Below are 14,648 nucleotides of genomic sequence, written 5' to 3'. Positions count from 1 at the left end.
ACAAATCCTAAGTTGGGAATGTAAGGTATCTAAAACAATATGATACTTCTGTGATATTTAGCTGACTGCACAAATCGGAAAACTTCAATTTTTCTTATGACTATGTGTAAAAGATTGTTTAAATTGTTTTCATTCGGCATTACCTGAGTTTGATATTCAGTTTAGAATGGAATAGTTGTGGCCTGATTTTCATAGGTGCTAACTTCAGTTGACTTACATGGAATTTACAGGAGCTATAGGACTTCTGAAAATTGTGCCAAAAAATGTAAGCAAAAAACAGATTTCAACCAGATATCAGTATTCATGGAGGAGAAACATTTTATGGTTTGGTCTTGTAAAATATAGACAACAAGATGCTGAGAAAGTGGGTTCATTGCCAAGACATCATCTCTTCTCTCCTTACAGACACTTCCACCCTGCCCCCATTCCAAAGACTGACTCAAGTCCTCGTGACAAAAAAGTAACCCATTGATACAAGTACTAGCTGCAATGGGAGAACCTATACAAGTGAATGCAGATCTCTAGGCAGAATAGAAGAGATGGGGCCAAGCTCACAGGCCAGCATGACTTTTATGTGGGGAAAGTGGTGGCAAACCTCTTACTTTATAACTTGTAATTATTTTTTGTACTGAGAAAAATTGCAGTATGTAAGCTCTCGGGGGAGACAGTGTCAGTCACTGTGTTTACAGCATCTAGCCAGCAAAATGGGTGCCTAAATTGGTTGGTGTCTCGGTGCTACTGTAACATAAATATCAAATAATAATGTTAAAACATCTATAATGGTCAAGAGTTTCAAACGTAATTAGTGATTTTGGGTGCTGTCATGTACCCTGTACACATTAGGTTGTAGGGCTGCTACGAGCAGGTTAGGCTTCTACACCAGGTTTGGACTGGCTACAGAGCTTCCATCCTGGAGAGAGATACAAGAGATGTGTTCTCCTTAAGATACTTTAATGCACTGCCAAGTATGGCTGTTACCAACTGAGGTAAGGTATGTTATGTACGAAGCCACTTACTTAGCATTCCACCACAGGTGCCTCAAGTTATGGCTGTCCAACTTGAGCCACATCAAAATGGCCTGCCTTTCAGAAAGTGCTGAGCACCCATCCTCAGAAAATCAGGCCCCTTCAAAGGTTCAAATTGACCATTCATAATCGCTACTTTTGAAAATGTCGGTTGTTGTGTTGTTTTTTTTCTCATTTTCTCATTTCAACCAGTCACTTGATTGTAGCGTGTTTGAATTTAATAACAAAGAGAGATGTCAAAATAACAGGCTCAAATGGAATTATTTAATTAAAAAGGTTAAAGATTAATACAGTATTAGACTACATAAAGAAAACCTTCATTATCTCCTCCTGTTAATTACCTTCCCACTCTTAATTTCAGTATGTGTTCTGTTTTTGATCTCTCATTTTATGTAATTACTTACAGAATTTACTTTATGGAAACTTAGTTTACATGATTGATAAGCTAAAGGAATTTCTAGTTCAGTTATTAAGAACACCTGTTGTAATAAGCACTTCCTTTGAGTTAAAAACATCTTTCAGTGGGTCATAATTTCATAAATCACAGAAAAATCTGTGATGACAAATGTCCCTTATAAATGACAGAACATAATTGAGATTATAAGCACCCCCATATCAATTACCCAGTCTTATTTATTTTAACATACTTCTGTAGGATCCCTTCCCTAGCTGTCTTGGCTATCTTAGTAAGATCAGGGTAAAAGATTACATCCATTCCATTACTGGGTTCACTTTCCCTTCATGTGCTAGGTTCAATTGAAGGACAAAGAACTTTTCAGTTTCAGTAGGTATAGGGCAGTAAACGTATAAATATACAACATAAAAAGGATTGTGGTTAACATGTAAAAGAATTATGAGAGTTTAGTATATGGAAATTATGAAAGGTTCATATTTAGTAGCAGGATTACTTAAGTCAAATCAACAAAAACTTCTGAGAAGTTATAGTAAGGAATAAAGGTGGAGTTTAGATTAGGTGTATCCTACATTTTAGAGAAATTCTCATTTTTATTTTTAGTGTTCCTATTATGTGTGCTCTGTGATTGTTAAATTAATTCCAAACAAGGCTGAAGTTCTCTTGAATCTAGCCAGCTCTTGTCTAGATCTTCTGAAATGTTTCACAAGAAATTGAAGGAAAAAGTGTGGGAGCATGTGACAGCTAATCTCTTTAGCAATAAGACTCTGAAATGTAAGCATCTTGTTGGAAATGCACTTAGTTCTGTGCTGCTCTTTGTTTTGCCTAGAAGCTTTTCCTTGCACAAATTGGCAATGTAAACTCTTTTGCATAGTCCAATTAAATCCTGTTGGTAACTTGTCGGGGGGGGGGGGGGGGGGGGTTTTTTTTTTTTTTAATGGTTCAATGAGTCTGTTTCATAATGAAAGAGTTTGCCTGAAAGGATCTTGGAGTGTTTTGCCTACGTCCTCTTGAAAAACTGACATGGAGGAAATACCCCAATTTCTTCAGTCTAAAATGTTTTGGAATGTTTCAGCTAACCCTTCAGAGAGCGAAAATGAAGCTCAGTCAGCCTTTTCACAGACTGAGCACAATATAGTCGCAGCTTACTTAATAACAGCAGGTATGGAGGTTGATAGGCTATTTTTTTTTTTAAATGGGAATTTAGGCTTCAATATTCATTTTGGGTTAAAATGCCAATGAAATGCCTTTTTATATACAAAAAGCAAAAGGTCTAGTGTCTCTCAGCTTGAAGGTAGATGAGCAGATAAGTAACAGGGTGACTGTAAAATGTGTAGAAACATCTAAAATTAGGGGTACAGTTTAAGACTTTGTTGCATTATTTAAAAAAGTACTTTGCTTATATGTGATTTTAGCAAAAAATGCGGAATTCTGCCAAAGGAATAAGAATACAAGTTGCAACATTTTGCATTTTTCAGTGAAGTACTTGAAGTTATCCTGATCTGTCATATGTTCACAACAACGTATGTGTAGTCTTAAGAGTGTTCATGGGTGTCTGCGGGGTGGGATGTAAGTGGAAGTGTTGAAATGTCACTAAGAGGGAGGGGACTGCTCGTTGATGGGAGACAAGCAGACAGGCCATTTTAGGTATAAATATTTTTGTTAGGAAATAATGTATGTTTTGGGCACACTTTTTCCAGGTATTTTCAGTTATAATTAGCTTCTGAAGAATTTTCAATTATTCAGATTTTATGGTTTATGTGCATTAATTGGACTTAATGACCTTTCAGGGTCCCTTCCAGTTCTATGAGATAGGTATATCTCCATATATTTATTTGTGGGGGAGGAATAGCTCAATGGTTTGAGCACTGGCCTGGTAAACCCAGGGCTTGGTGAGTTCAATACTTGAGGGGGCTATTTAGGGAGCTGGGGCAAAAATCAGTCTGTGGATTGGTCCTGCTTTGAGCAGGGGATTGGACTAGATGACTTCCTGAGGTCCCTTCCAACCCTGAGATTCTATGAATTATGAAGATCAAATTTTACTCAGTGAATCTTTTTTTTTATAGTATTTGACAAGTCATTCTTCTGTTTAAGATGAACTCATTTAGTTTTTTTTGATACCAAGGCTGATATTTCAAACAGCTCTAATTTTTTTTAGTTCTTCTTATAGTTTTGCTAAGAATCTATTGTATTCAATAATAATCTATTGAATAATATATTGAAACTCTACTTGTTGGTGCTACCAGATCATTTGCAGATAAATGGATAATATTGGCACTCTCAGAAACGAAGATCATTTGTTCAGACTTTGATTTAACTCAAATTGACTGGATTTGGGTTGTATCAATGTCTGGTTTATCAAATAGTTTGACCATTTTATGAAGACCAATATTAACAGGGGAGATACAGAGATTAGCAAGGGAAAAAACCTTTCCTCTTTCTCTCTCACCTGGCAACTGACATGTGGGCTCTACAAATGGGTCTGTGGTATATATTTGCCAGTTGTATAAACCTACAGTACTGGGTTTTGCGTTAAAGGGACATAGTCTACCCAACATTCACACTTCTGTTAACGAATACCATCTGAAATAACTATAGCTGAAAAATCTTTTTCTTTTTCTCGTTACTTTGTCTTAGTTCACTAGGGAAGCTGTGCTAGCAATGATTGCAGCTGTAGTATGAACCTAGCTTTAGTGCAGGAACGTGTGACAATTAGTTTGGTCCATTTCTGAACACCACATCCTGAACATGTTGGTCGGTAGTTTAGTTCCATTGCCATAAGAGAAAGAGTTCATCAATGGAAGACTTTAATCTCATTGTATTAGTTAGCAGCTGGAGAAGATGACAAAGGAAATGAAATACAGATACAGTGGTCATCATTAAGTCAGCATTTATCGACAGCTACTGTGCTACAGGTTTCAGAGTGGTAGCCATGTTAGTCTATATCAGCAAAAACAGCAAGGAGTCCTTGTGGCACCTTAGAGACTAATGAGGCCAATTACCAATTACTTTTGTAATTTCACTCTCTTGATATTCACCCCTTTTTGTCAACTGTTGAGAAAAGGCCACTTCCCCCTTAATTGAATTGGCCTCATTAGCTGACCACCACTTGGTAAGGCAACTCCCATCTTTTCATGTGCTGTATATTTATAAATATAAATATACATTATATATATTTATAAATTAATAAATATACCTGCTTACTGTATTTTTCACTCCATGCATCTGATGAAGTGGATTTTAGCCCACAAAAGCTTATGCCCAAACAAATTTGTTAGTCTCTAAGGTACCACAAGGACTCCTCATTGTTTTTACTGTGCTACAGTATCAGCAGATATTTTACCATGCTCTGAAAAGGAAATTGCTAGAGCTTGGTTTACAGTTTGGTTATTTTTTGTTTTAATGTTGATCACTGGTATGTTGAAACCATTGAAAGCATTTATGTCTCTGTGGCTTGCTCACAATGGTGAAATGGAACCATCTTAAGTGTCATGGTCACAGACTAGCTCTATTACAAGTGAAGGATCACTAACTGAAGCTGCAAACTCTCTTTGTAATCAAAACATTGTAACTATTCAGGAGTAACATTCTACTTAATTATTGTGATGTTCACAGTAACTGTTGCCTATTGCATAGAGACTGCCTTAATTTTCTTTCCCTCCTTTAGCAAGAAGAATGAGAGGCGAGCCCCTTTTGCTGAATGTACAAGGCTCTGTTACCTTGATTATGGCAAATATCACAAGGTTTAATTAAGGAAATCAGAGAATTTGTAATCCTTTCATGCCAAGACTTCTCACAGAACAAAGTGGAGGCATCCCTATGGCTAAGTTTTTCCTTCATTTTCATAGTCTGTGCTGTGCCATTCCTGCTATTGGTAATCATCAAAATATGTGGCCTCAGTACGGTTAGGTACACCCAGCACCTTCTATTCATTTAAACTCATGCTGGTACAGGAAACTTCCTGCCTATTCTGGTCACTGCTAATGTTCTGAACAGCTTGTGATAATAAAAAGAATGACATATAGCTGAAAAATCAATGAGACTTTGCTACATTTGTGTTTGAAATGTTTGATTTAAATATGATAGTTTCTGTAGTATAGGCAATTTAACTAATGATACATTGCTGTGGAACTCCTACAATGAGGTACATGTATAATAAAATGTCACTGATTTACACAAATGGAATTTAGCCATTTCATGGCTAACGCTAACAGCGTTTAAAAGAGAACTGGATAAATTCGCAGAGGTTAAGTCCATTAATGTCTTGTTAGCCAGGATGGGTAAGGAATGGTGTTCTGAAACTCTGTTTGTCAGAGGATGGAGATGGATGGCAGGAGAGACATCACTTGATCATTGCCTGTTGGGTTCAATCCCTCTGGGTCACCTGGCATTAGCCACTGTCAGTAGACAGGATACTGGGCTAGATGGACCTTTGGTCTGACCCAGTACGGCCGTTCTTATGTTCTTATTTAAGAACTGAAATGTTGGCATTGTACTTCTGTTTTTAGAGGCTTTTTTCCAGAATTTCACCACTGCTATCCCTACATGTAAGTTGTTACTGTTTTTCTCGTTTCCATATTAATTGTGTATGTATCATGGCTATAGAGGTGGACGTAATGGTTTAGTCATTATACAGGTAACTTGTATATACAAAGCTAGATTGTCCATGTGGTGCATTGTGGGTGTGTCTTATTGAGCACCAGTGGGAGTTGTACATATGAACTGAGGTGCTTGAAGCCGTTAACCCTTAAAGTTATACTACCTCGGTTGGTGAGAGAATTAATCTGTTCTCTGCCCCATACACAATGCTTCCTGTAAAATGGTAGCAGAGAACTGATTGACCACTGTTGCATTGTTATGAGCAGAGACGGTGGAGCAGTATTCAGTATTTAAATATCTAGGATTTGTTTCTCCTTTCCGTATGCCAGAGTCAGCAGAAGTTCAGTAATGTCTGTCAGGACTGAGGGGAGCCAACAGGGGTCATAAATCCCATTGCCCTTGGGGTCCAGAAGGGAGCAGCAGGAGGAACTGAGGATTTCAGTGAGTGGATTAGCTCTTGGGGTTCAGGAATGTTGAAGAGTACATAAGAGACTCGAAAGTACAGCACTGGAGGATCAGGACTGTATCTGCTCTGAGATCCAGGAGGGTAGTAACTGACAGGCAAGAACTGGATCTTATCTTACTCCTGGAGAGAAACTGGGCCTTTCACAGTCTGAACAGCATAGCATTGAGCTTTCACTCTGCCTGATTTCATGTGCACATTTATATATGCCAAGCACCTTATCACTAGTAATTAAGATTCAAAATTAACACTCCATTAAGATTCAGAACTCGATTGGTGCTATTTCAGTTTCTCTGGCTGTAAATTCAATGAGACAACCATACACTGATGCTCATTGTGAAGCTGTCCTTACTGGTTGTGAATGTAGGAAAAATTAGAGTGCTTTGTTTTAAATGAAATCTTCAACTGAGAGAGGAGAAAATGGAGACTTCATTCACATTTATCCTGTAGGTAGCATGCTGAGCACACTCAAAGTAGTGTCTCCAGCATAAGGGCTAGCACTCAGCATGAAGCAGCTGTGCAGAATGGCCCTCACTTTGGGTCCAACCATGCTACTAGGGAAGTCAATTGGAAAACTCAAAGGAAGCAAGACTGGACTTAACAGAATGGAATATATTCAATGTTCAACACTGTGAGCAAACTCCTATGCCTGCAATGAACTGAACACTGATGAGCAGGGAGTAAATACGTGTGTCTAGAAGGCTCTCTAACTTGCTCATAATTTAGCACATGCAAATTCTGTGCCATTTTCATAATTTTAGAGTTCTGCTGCAGAGCTATCCTTAGCAGAAAGCAAGTTACTGCAGTTGCTGTGAGGGTCTTCCACATAAAGGCTTCTGATGCATCTTGTGAAGCAGTATCACAACCAACTGCTCAATGCCAGAGTGTTTTTGCCAGCCTGACCAGCCTGCTGCACCCACTCCTTTCAGTGTACTTAATTCTGCTGGATCATGACAATGCACTGTGTTCAGCAGTGCTAGTGAGGGCTCAGCACTACCTCTGCAGGACTGAGCTCTTAAGATTCTAGTCTGAGAGATTCTGGATACCTGCCATACCCATTGAGCTCAGATAGTGAGGCCCTGATTCAGCAAGAGACTAAAGCATATCCTTTAGTACTTAAAATTAATCATGTCCTTAGAGACCTTGGTGAATCAGAGTTTGAGTCTATAAATTAGGAAAGCTCTCGCTCTTAAATATGATCTTTGCAGATTAAAATAGAATGGGTTTATGTTTAGATTTCACTGTGTATTTTGGTTTGTTACGACCTATACTGTGTCGTTATTTCTGCCATCTGTAAGGCTTCCTTTTTTGTGTGTTTTCACAGGGGTGATAAGCCTTCTCAGTAACATAATTGTGTTAGGCATCTTTGTTAAGTACAAGGAACTTCGGACAGCAACAAATGCAATTATTATTAACCTGGCTTTTACCGACATCGGTGTTAGTGGCATTGGTTATCCTATGTCTGCTGCTTCAGACCTACATGGAAGCTGGAAATTTGGGTACACCGGATGCCAGGTATATGAGATTTTTTTATATTAAATCAGGGACCAAACAAGTACTAAGCAATTAAACACAAGCCTGAATATATGAAAAACACCTTCCTTTGATTTTTAGCGTTCTTTAGAGAGGAGTCTGAGCTGTAGAGTTTGAGTCCAGGTCTGGATCTGAACTTCCTTAAAATTCAGTGGTATTTGGATCTGGGGAGTTGCTTAAGACTCATTGCTAATTTTCATTGTTTAAAGTTTGGAAGGCTATTGAAGCATAAACTTGTATTGATATTAAATATACAATATTAAAATAGCTATAACAACGTATATCCCATTACTTATTGTAGAATTCATGGATGCTTCTCACCATTTACTAACCAAGATTTTCAAAGTAACCAATGATTTTGGGTATCTCAATCTTTGGGTGGTCAAACTGATAAACTTTAAAGTATCTGATTTGCAGAGGATGGGAGCTTAGCACTTTCAGAAATCAGGCATCTTTAAGGGATGTCTGTTAAGGTACCCATAAAATGGACTTTTGCATAACCAGCAGTCATCTTGAAAATCTTGGTAAGTATTCAGAGAAACAGCTATCTTATTTTAGAATTTGCTCAATTTTTCTCTCTTCATGTAAAATGGTCACTGAAAACATATTATTAGCAGAAATGTGATAATCTTTGCTGACTGTGCATGCATTTACTTAAATATGATTTTTAACCCAGGAAATAAGTATTTAGCAGTAATATTAATTATACACCCTGAAAATACCTGTTTGGCAAAAATTAAACAGGGCAGCAGAATGCTCCCAACAAGATCTGAAATCACACACAACTTGCCTGATTGAAGATTTAATTTCAAATTCAGAATTCAGCCAATGTTCACCAGCGATCCAGGGCCCTCATTTGAATGCATTTAGGATGACTTATATTTTGGGGATCAGATCTGAGAGTTTCCACTGTGCCTTGATTTGGATTCTTAGGATCTTTCGGACTCTAAACTCAACTTGATCCAAACTGAAGAAATCCTGTAAACTGATATTGTAGAATTGTGTGACTGTCTAGTTATAACTTCTGCAGTAAGAAAAATATTGTTTGTGTTTCCCCAGTATGCAACAAAAACATTAGATAAACAACTTTGCATCCCAGGATCACTAAATTATTTATTTAACGTGAGTTAAAATAAATGGTGACTTTTGGCAAACGTCTTCAATGGGATTTATGAGGGCTTATGCAAGCACGCTTATTTTAAAATGTTCAGTTTTACTTTAACAAACTATTAACAATTTGAGTTTAACAAACTGATCATTGAAGAATGCATTGAATACAACCCATGATAACAATTAGCTTCAGAACACAGGAGAAGACTCAAACCTTTGAAAGTATTTGCATTAGGAAGTGAAATGGACATGTTATCTTTTTAAATTTCAGATCTATGCTGCCTTAAATATCTTCTTCGGAATGGCAAGTATCGGGTTGCTTACAGTTGTTGCAATTGATCGTTACCTGACAATCTGCAGGCCTGATATAGGTACTGTAGTCTTGGATATAACTCTTGCACCAAAATGATCATTTTAATCATTTATTAGTTGACATCAATGAACCTTCATGCAAGTTCTTTTATTTCCTCTTGTGGAAACCTACTTCCAAAATTTGGGCACAGTTCTACAGTAATTGATTATGTGAGCTATCCTATACATGGCTAACAAAGTCAAGTATGTAGAAGGAAGCCATAGTCCCTTGTTTGTGTAATGGTTCTTGACAATAATTGAAGCTGAGGGGACAAGATGGGTTAGCTAATATACTTTATTGGACTCACTTCTGTTGGTGAGAGCGACAAGCTTTTGAGCCACACAGAGCCCTTCTTCAGGTCTGGGAATAATTGAATAATACCAAGAATACTAATTGAAGCTGATGTGTATTCTTAATATTGTTTTTTTTTCTATATTGTATTTTTCTCTGGATCTTTATTACGGGTTTAAAAATTATAATGGTTAATTCTTTCACTTTCCCTACATCCCCCCACTCTCTTTCTTTCTCTCAATTCTTTGATATGGCACCAGCAACCTCTATTATTGCTAAGCTTTGTGTGGGGGAAGCTGTGATAATACTGAGATGTATTCCAACTCTGCTTCTGGGTGTATTTAAATGTCATTTAACTGTGATATATAGGAGAGCTTAAATAAAATGGGTGTGCTGCAGTGTGCCAGGTGCTTGTAAGGATCATTTATAATTTCTATGCTAATTGTCTTGCTTGGAAACATTTTTGGTTCAAACAAAATCTTGGAGAGAAATAAAAGAATAGAGTGGTTTGATGTAAAAATATTTGCTTGGTAACAGGAAGAAGAATGACTACCCACAACTATACTTCCCTGATCCTAGCTGCCTGGATAAATGCTGTCTTTTGGGCCTTGATGCCTATTGTTGGGTGGGCTAGCTATGCCCCAGATCCAACAGGAGCCACCTGCACAATAAACTGGCGGAAAAATGATGCGTAAGATTTTGAAAACTTTGTTTTACTTTTCAGATGTGGACCATTGCTTATTTTCTGTTCATCACCACGGTCAATGTTTTCTCCTAAGAACATGCCATGCAACTTCTAAAAGACAATGGTAGTTCAGAAGTAGAGACTGAAGTAATCTATAATAAATCAAAAAAGGGTGTAAGAATTTTTGACATTGGAAAGCATTAGAAATCCTAGGTGTAAAGATCACTGAGCCTAATAAATCTTATCAAGTTGAAAAAATTGTACTTACCTTTTGTAAATGTTTTTTCTGACTGTTTTATTAACAATAAAACATAAGGGAACAATGCATTTTTCAGTCATTTTTCACGGCTGCACAGTTGTAATATCTTGTATTTATTTTTTGGCTTACAGGTTCTTTGTTTCGTATACGATGACTGTAATTGCTGTTAATTTTGTTGTGCCCTTAACAGTCATGTTTTACTGTTACTACAATGTTTCCCGCACAATGAAGCAGTACACTACCAGTAACTGCCTGGAGAGCATCAACATAGACTGGTCTGATCAAGTAGATGTAACAAAGGTGATGGAGGGGGTCTTAATTCTTAAATAAATATAGTGTTTGATTTTGATATTGGTAAGCAGATATAAATGGTTTGGTCTATCAAACATTTTTTTCTTGTTTTATAGATGTCTGTTGTGATGATTGTGATGTTTCTGGTGGCTTGGTCTCCATATTCCATTGTATGCTTATGGTCTTCCTTTGGAGACCCAAAGAAGATTTCCCCTGCAATGGCCATCATAGCACCTCTATTTGCAAAATCTTCCACATTCTATAACCCCTGTATTTATGTCATTGCAAACAAAAAGTAAGTGTCCCATTTTTAAATTAACAGCCTCCATCTGCTTTATGATTACTGGGCATCCTAGTTGTGCAGAAAGACCACCTATAAGATATGACAAAATATTTAACAAAGATGGAAAGGTTAAACCAGTGCTGAGTTATCTGTGATGGGTCTGATGATCTTTTGGACAGGTTTTAATAAAGGTAGGCGGTAGTATCTGCACCATATATGTCTGACAACATTTCCATGATATCTCCAGTTGTATCCTCATAAAAATACTTTGCAAAACAATTTCAGGTAACGGCCTTTGCCAAGATGGGATTGGGGTGAAATTTGAGTCCTATCTGAATCTGGGACTGTCTGCTTTTAATTAAACAGGCTTAAATGTATGGCTGCTTAGGCCCAAGAGTCTCAAAGTATTTAGCCTCATAGCTTACATTAAAATTAGGAAGCTAAATACCTTGGAGGATCTGGGTCTTCGTGACTTGTAGCTCCCATGCATATCATTGCTTGGCTTGGGAAGTGCCATAGTTGGGTGGTTTGAGACGATTAAGAGCAAATCTACAAGTCACAGGTGGCACCTCTTCTGTCAAAATAAAACCTATACCACATTTTGAGCATAGGTATCATATTGAATTGAGATAATTTTGGGATATGTCCTTGGTATCACAAAAACAGGCAAAATCAAAAGGGTTTTGCCTGTGGTTCGGAAATATACGGAGGTTGGGGACACTGGAATCCTTCCCTTCCCATTCCTCAACCTGCAAGCAGGATCTGGGACATCTATACAGATGAGCTGAACTGTTCTTGCTGAGTAATTGATATGGTCTGACTCTTCTCTCCAACCCTGTTGGTTTAGGTCTGCGCTTTGCCTAGACCTTCATGTACTACACAACCAGCATGCTTCCATTCACCCACTCATCTCCCTACATTTTATCGCATAGCTGTGCTGGCGGGGCCCAACTTGTGCTTGCCTGACTCCTGGTGTCCACCAAGCACCACAGGTGGTGGTGCTACTGTGGATACTCTCCCAAGGGGCTAGGGCTCAGTTAAATGAAGTCCTAGAGCTTGCACCTGTGCCTCCTGCTAGGGAGATGACCAGTGTTCACTCTAATTTTTCCCATCCATGCGTTGAATGAATTTTGTTTTGTGAACCAATATGGAGGTGATGGGCTTTGGGGTGCAGGATGGGTCTCCAGGGTTACGGTGGGGAGAGATGACTCTTCCCAGGGCTGTTTCCGTGCAGTAGCACCTAGACTGGGAGAGACAGGGGCCTCTCCCCACCCCTGGAACTCTGGGACTGGGGCTGCAGGATAGGCACCCCTCCCCTGGCCCCAGCAAGTCTGTGCTGGGGGATGGCAGCTGTTGCTGCGGCTGGGCCTGCACCACCCTGGCCACCCCCAGAAGGTCTGGGCTGCAGGCTGAGTTGGGGCCGGGGAAGGGGCGCCTCTCTTGCAGCAAGTTGGGGGCAGGTCACCGGGTGGGTTCCTTGAGCGCATGTGTGGTGCTAAATAGGCTGCTGCACTTGTGCAGCTTACAGGGAACTTAAGAGATGATGATAAAATGAGAGATCCTATTTTCAGGAGCCAAATTTCTGAGACAGACCACTTGAAAAATGGGACTGTCCTGAAAAAAATGGATTGTAAGGTCACTCGAACAAAATTACACTCATGCTAGTTTCACATTGATGCAATTCCACAGACCTCAGCAGAGTTCCTCTTGATTTACACTGGCAGAGGAAGAGACTAGAGACTAATTGAATTCTAAAAGTTTTGTTAAAATAATAAGCCTTATTGGTATAGCACATTTGAGTAATTTGGTCTTAATTTATCTCTGTTTTTGCTTCTTTATCTGTGCCTCTAATCATCTGAATTTTTACTTCCCTCCTCACATTGCAGGTTCCGGAGAGCAATCCTGGCAATGGTTCGATGTCAAACTCGGCAAGAGATCACTATTAATAACGCTTTACCAATGAGGGTCTCTCAAAGCACGCTAACATAATGAGGCTGCTCAAAAGCACTGCTACTTTATTTATCCTACAGTATATGTTTTGTACACTACATTGAAATAAGTAGTCAAACCTGGGCCACAATTAAATTTGTATCACACTGTAATAATCCAGTCCAACAAGCCAGTTGTTTTTCTCATTGTCTCAATAATATTTAATACAGTTTTTTTTAAAATGCCAAGATTTTAGTACTGAAGACTAGGTCAATTGGCATAATATGCTTATCCCCTCTCAAAAGGTGATCATGAATGCTCAGCGTGTTTTGTAACTCTTGGATAATGGGATAAAATGGTGTGGGAGGGAGAATAAAGCAGGACATGCTTAATTGTGCTACAGTAACAGAAATAAATTTTGTGTACGTATAATTCTTTTGGTATGTGTAATTTCCCCCTTTGAACTCTAAACCAGTTCTCAAAACTTCATGCATAGTACTACTGTATCCTGCATTTCCCTCAATGTCTTAAATGCACAGATTGATCTGATCTGAAAAGTTTGCTTCTGCGAGTACTGTAGTATGCAGGCGTATTTAAACTCCAGTGTTGCCAACTCTCTTTTTATTATCAGTTTTGTGATATTTTGGTGGTTTTCTGGCTCCTGGAGCCAAGTGATTATGTGAGAATCTCAGGTTTCATTTTTAAAATAGTAAGATTCTAACCTTTGTGCCTGAAGAGAAAAATCTTGAAACTGTGACCCAAGCACGTTAAAAGTTTAAACCAAAAGGCAAGTAAAAACCCCCCAAATTTATTATTTTAAGGTAATCTCATGATTTTTGAGGCCTGACTCATGGTTTTTGAATGCTTAGCGCTGGCCATCTTGGGAATCAGTTTATTCAAGGTTGACGGGATGAATATCTTTTCAAAGATTCAATTGCAGGTGGTAGATAACTTGATATTGGTATTTCCGATGTTTGGAGAATAAATATCTTGTCTGCTGGTAATATAAAATATGAACAACACTCAGGCAGATCTTAACTAAAACAGCTTCATCTAACTGCAACTACTTACCATATTGAGTTCACTTCCTATTAGCCAGTTCCTGTGTCTTTTTTAAAGTGATACAGACCCTTTTGGAATGCTGGATGTTGAACTCTTTACTTTGCATTAACAATAAAATAAAGAGAGAGAATATAGTTTGTTCTGAAATCCGCTAATCTGTTCTAAAAAGCAAACATTCTAATGCTTCAAGGAAGAACAAAGAACACACATTTTAAAGCACAATCTAAGGGGATTTCACTTCACATGATTTTTTTGGTGCTATCAACTGATAATCAATAGATGGCACCAACAATTAGTTTATTTTTGACTGTTTTATTAACATTTAAGTTTTATATGAAGTATTCTGAAAAGAAT

At 38.2% G+C, this 14,648-nt stretch overlaps 1 protein-coding gene across 2 annotated transcripts; it reads left to right on the top strand.

Annotated features, from left to right (window-relative positions):
* Window positions 1–1,366: 1,366 nt before the first annotated feature.
* RRH (retinal pigment epithelium-derived rhodopsin homolog) lies at window positions 1,367–14,645 on the top strand. Of its 2 annotated transcripts, none has more exons than XM_075066202.1 (7): window positions 1,367–2,211; window positions 7,824–8,014; window positions 9,414–9,513; window positions 10,323–10,476; window positions 10,861–11,029; window positions 11,137–11,315; window positions 13,190–14,645. In XM_075066202.1, exons 1-7 carry the CDS (start codon window positions 2,136–2,138, stop codon window positions 13,290–13,292), a joined length of 972 nt encoding a protein of 323 aa, XP_074922303.1. In that variant the 5' UTR covers window positions 1,367–2,135; the 3' UTR covers window positions 13,293–14,645. The 2 variants fall into 2 exon arrangements, with proteins under 2 accessions (XP_074922303.1, XP_032640509.1); XM_032784618.2 differs by having other exon boundaries at window positions 2,136–2,599.
* Window positions 14,646–14,648: the final 3 nt, after the last annotated feature.

The sequence above is a fragment of the Chelonoidis abingdonii genome, chromosome 5 (genome assembly GCF_003597395.2).
Source record: "Chelonoidis abingdonii isolate Lonesome George chromosome 5, CheloAbing_2.0, whole genome shotgun sequence".
NCBI lineage: Eukaryota > Metazoa > Chordata > Testudines > Testudinidae > Chelonoidis > Chelonoidis abingdonii.
The sequence above is the reverse complement of the archived record's forward strand: the minus strand, read 5'-3'. Positions and strand labels throughout refer to the sequence as shown.

Coding starts and splice junctions, on each gene's coding strand:
- RRH (XM_032784618.2), top strand. CDS start 2,461: ATGGAGGAAATACCCCAATTTCTTCAGTCTAAAATGTTTTGGAATGTT. Junction 2,600..7,823: donor AGCTTACTTAATAACAGCAG/GTATGGAGGTTG, acceptor GTGTTTTCACAG/GGGTGATAAGCCTTCTCAGT. Junction 9,514..10,322: donor AATCTGCAGGCCTGATATAG/GTACTGTAGTCT, acceptor GCTTGGTAACAG/GAAGAAGAATGACTACCCAC.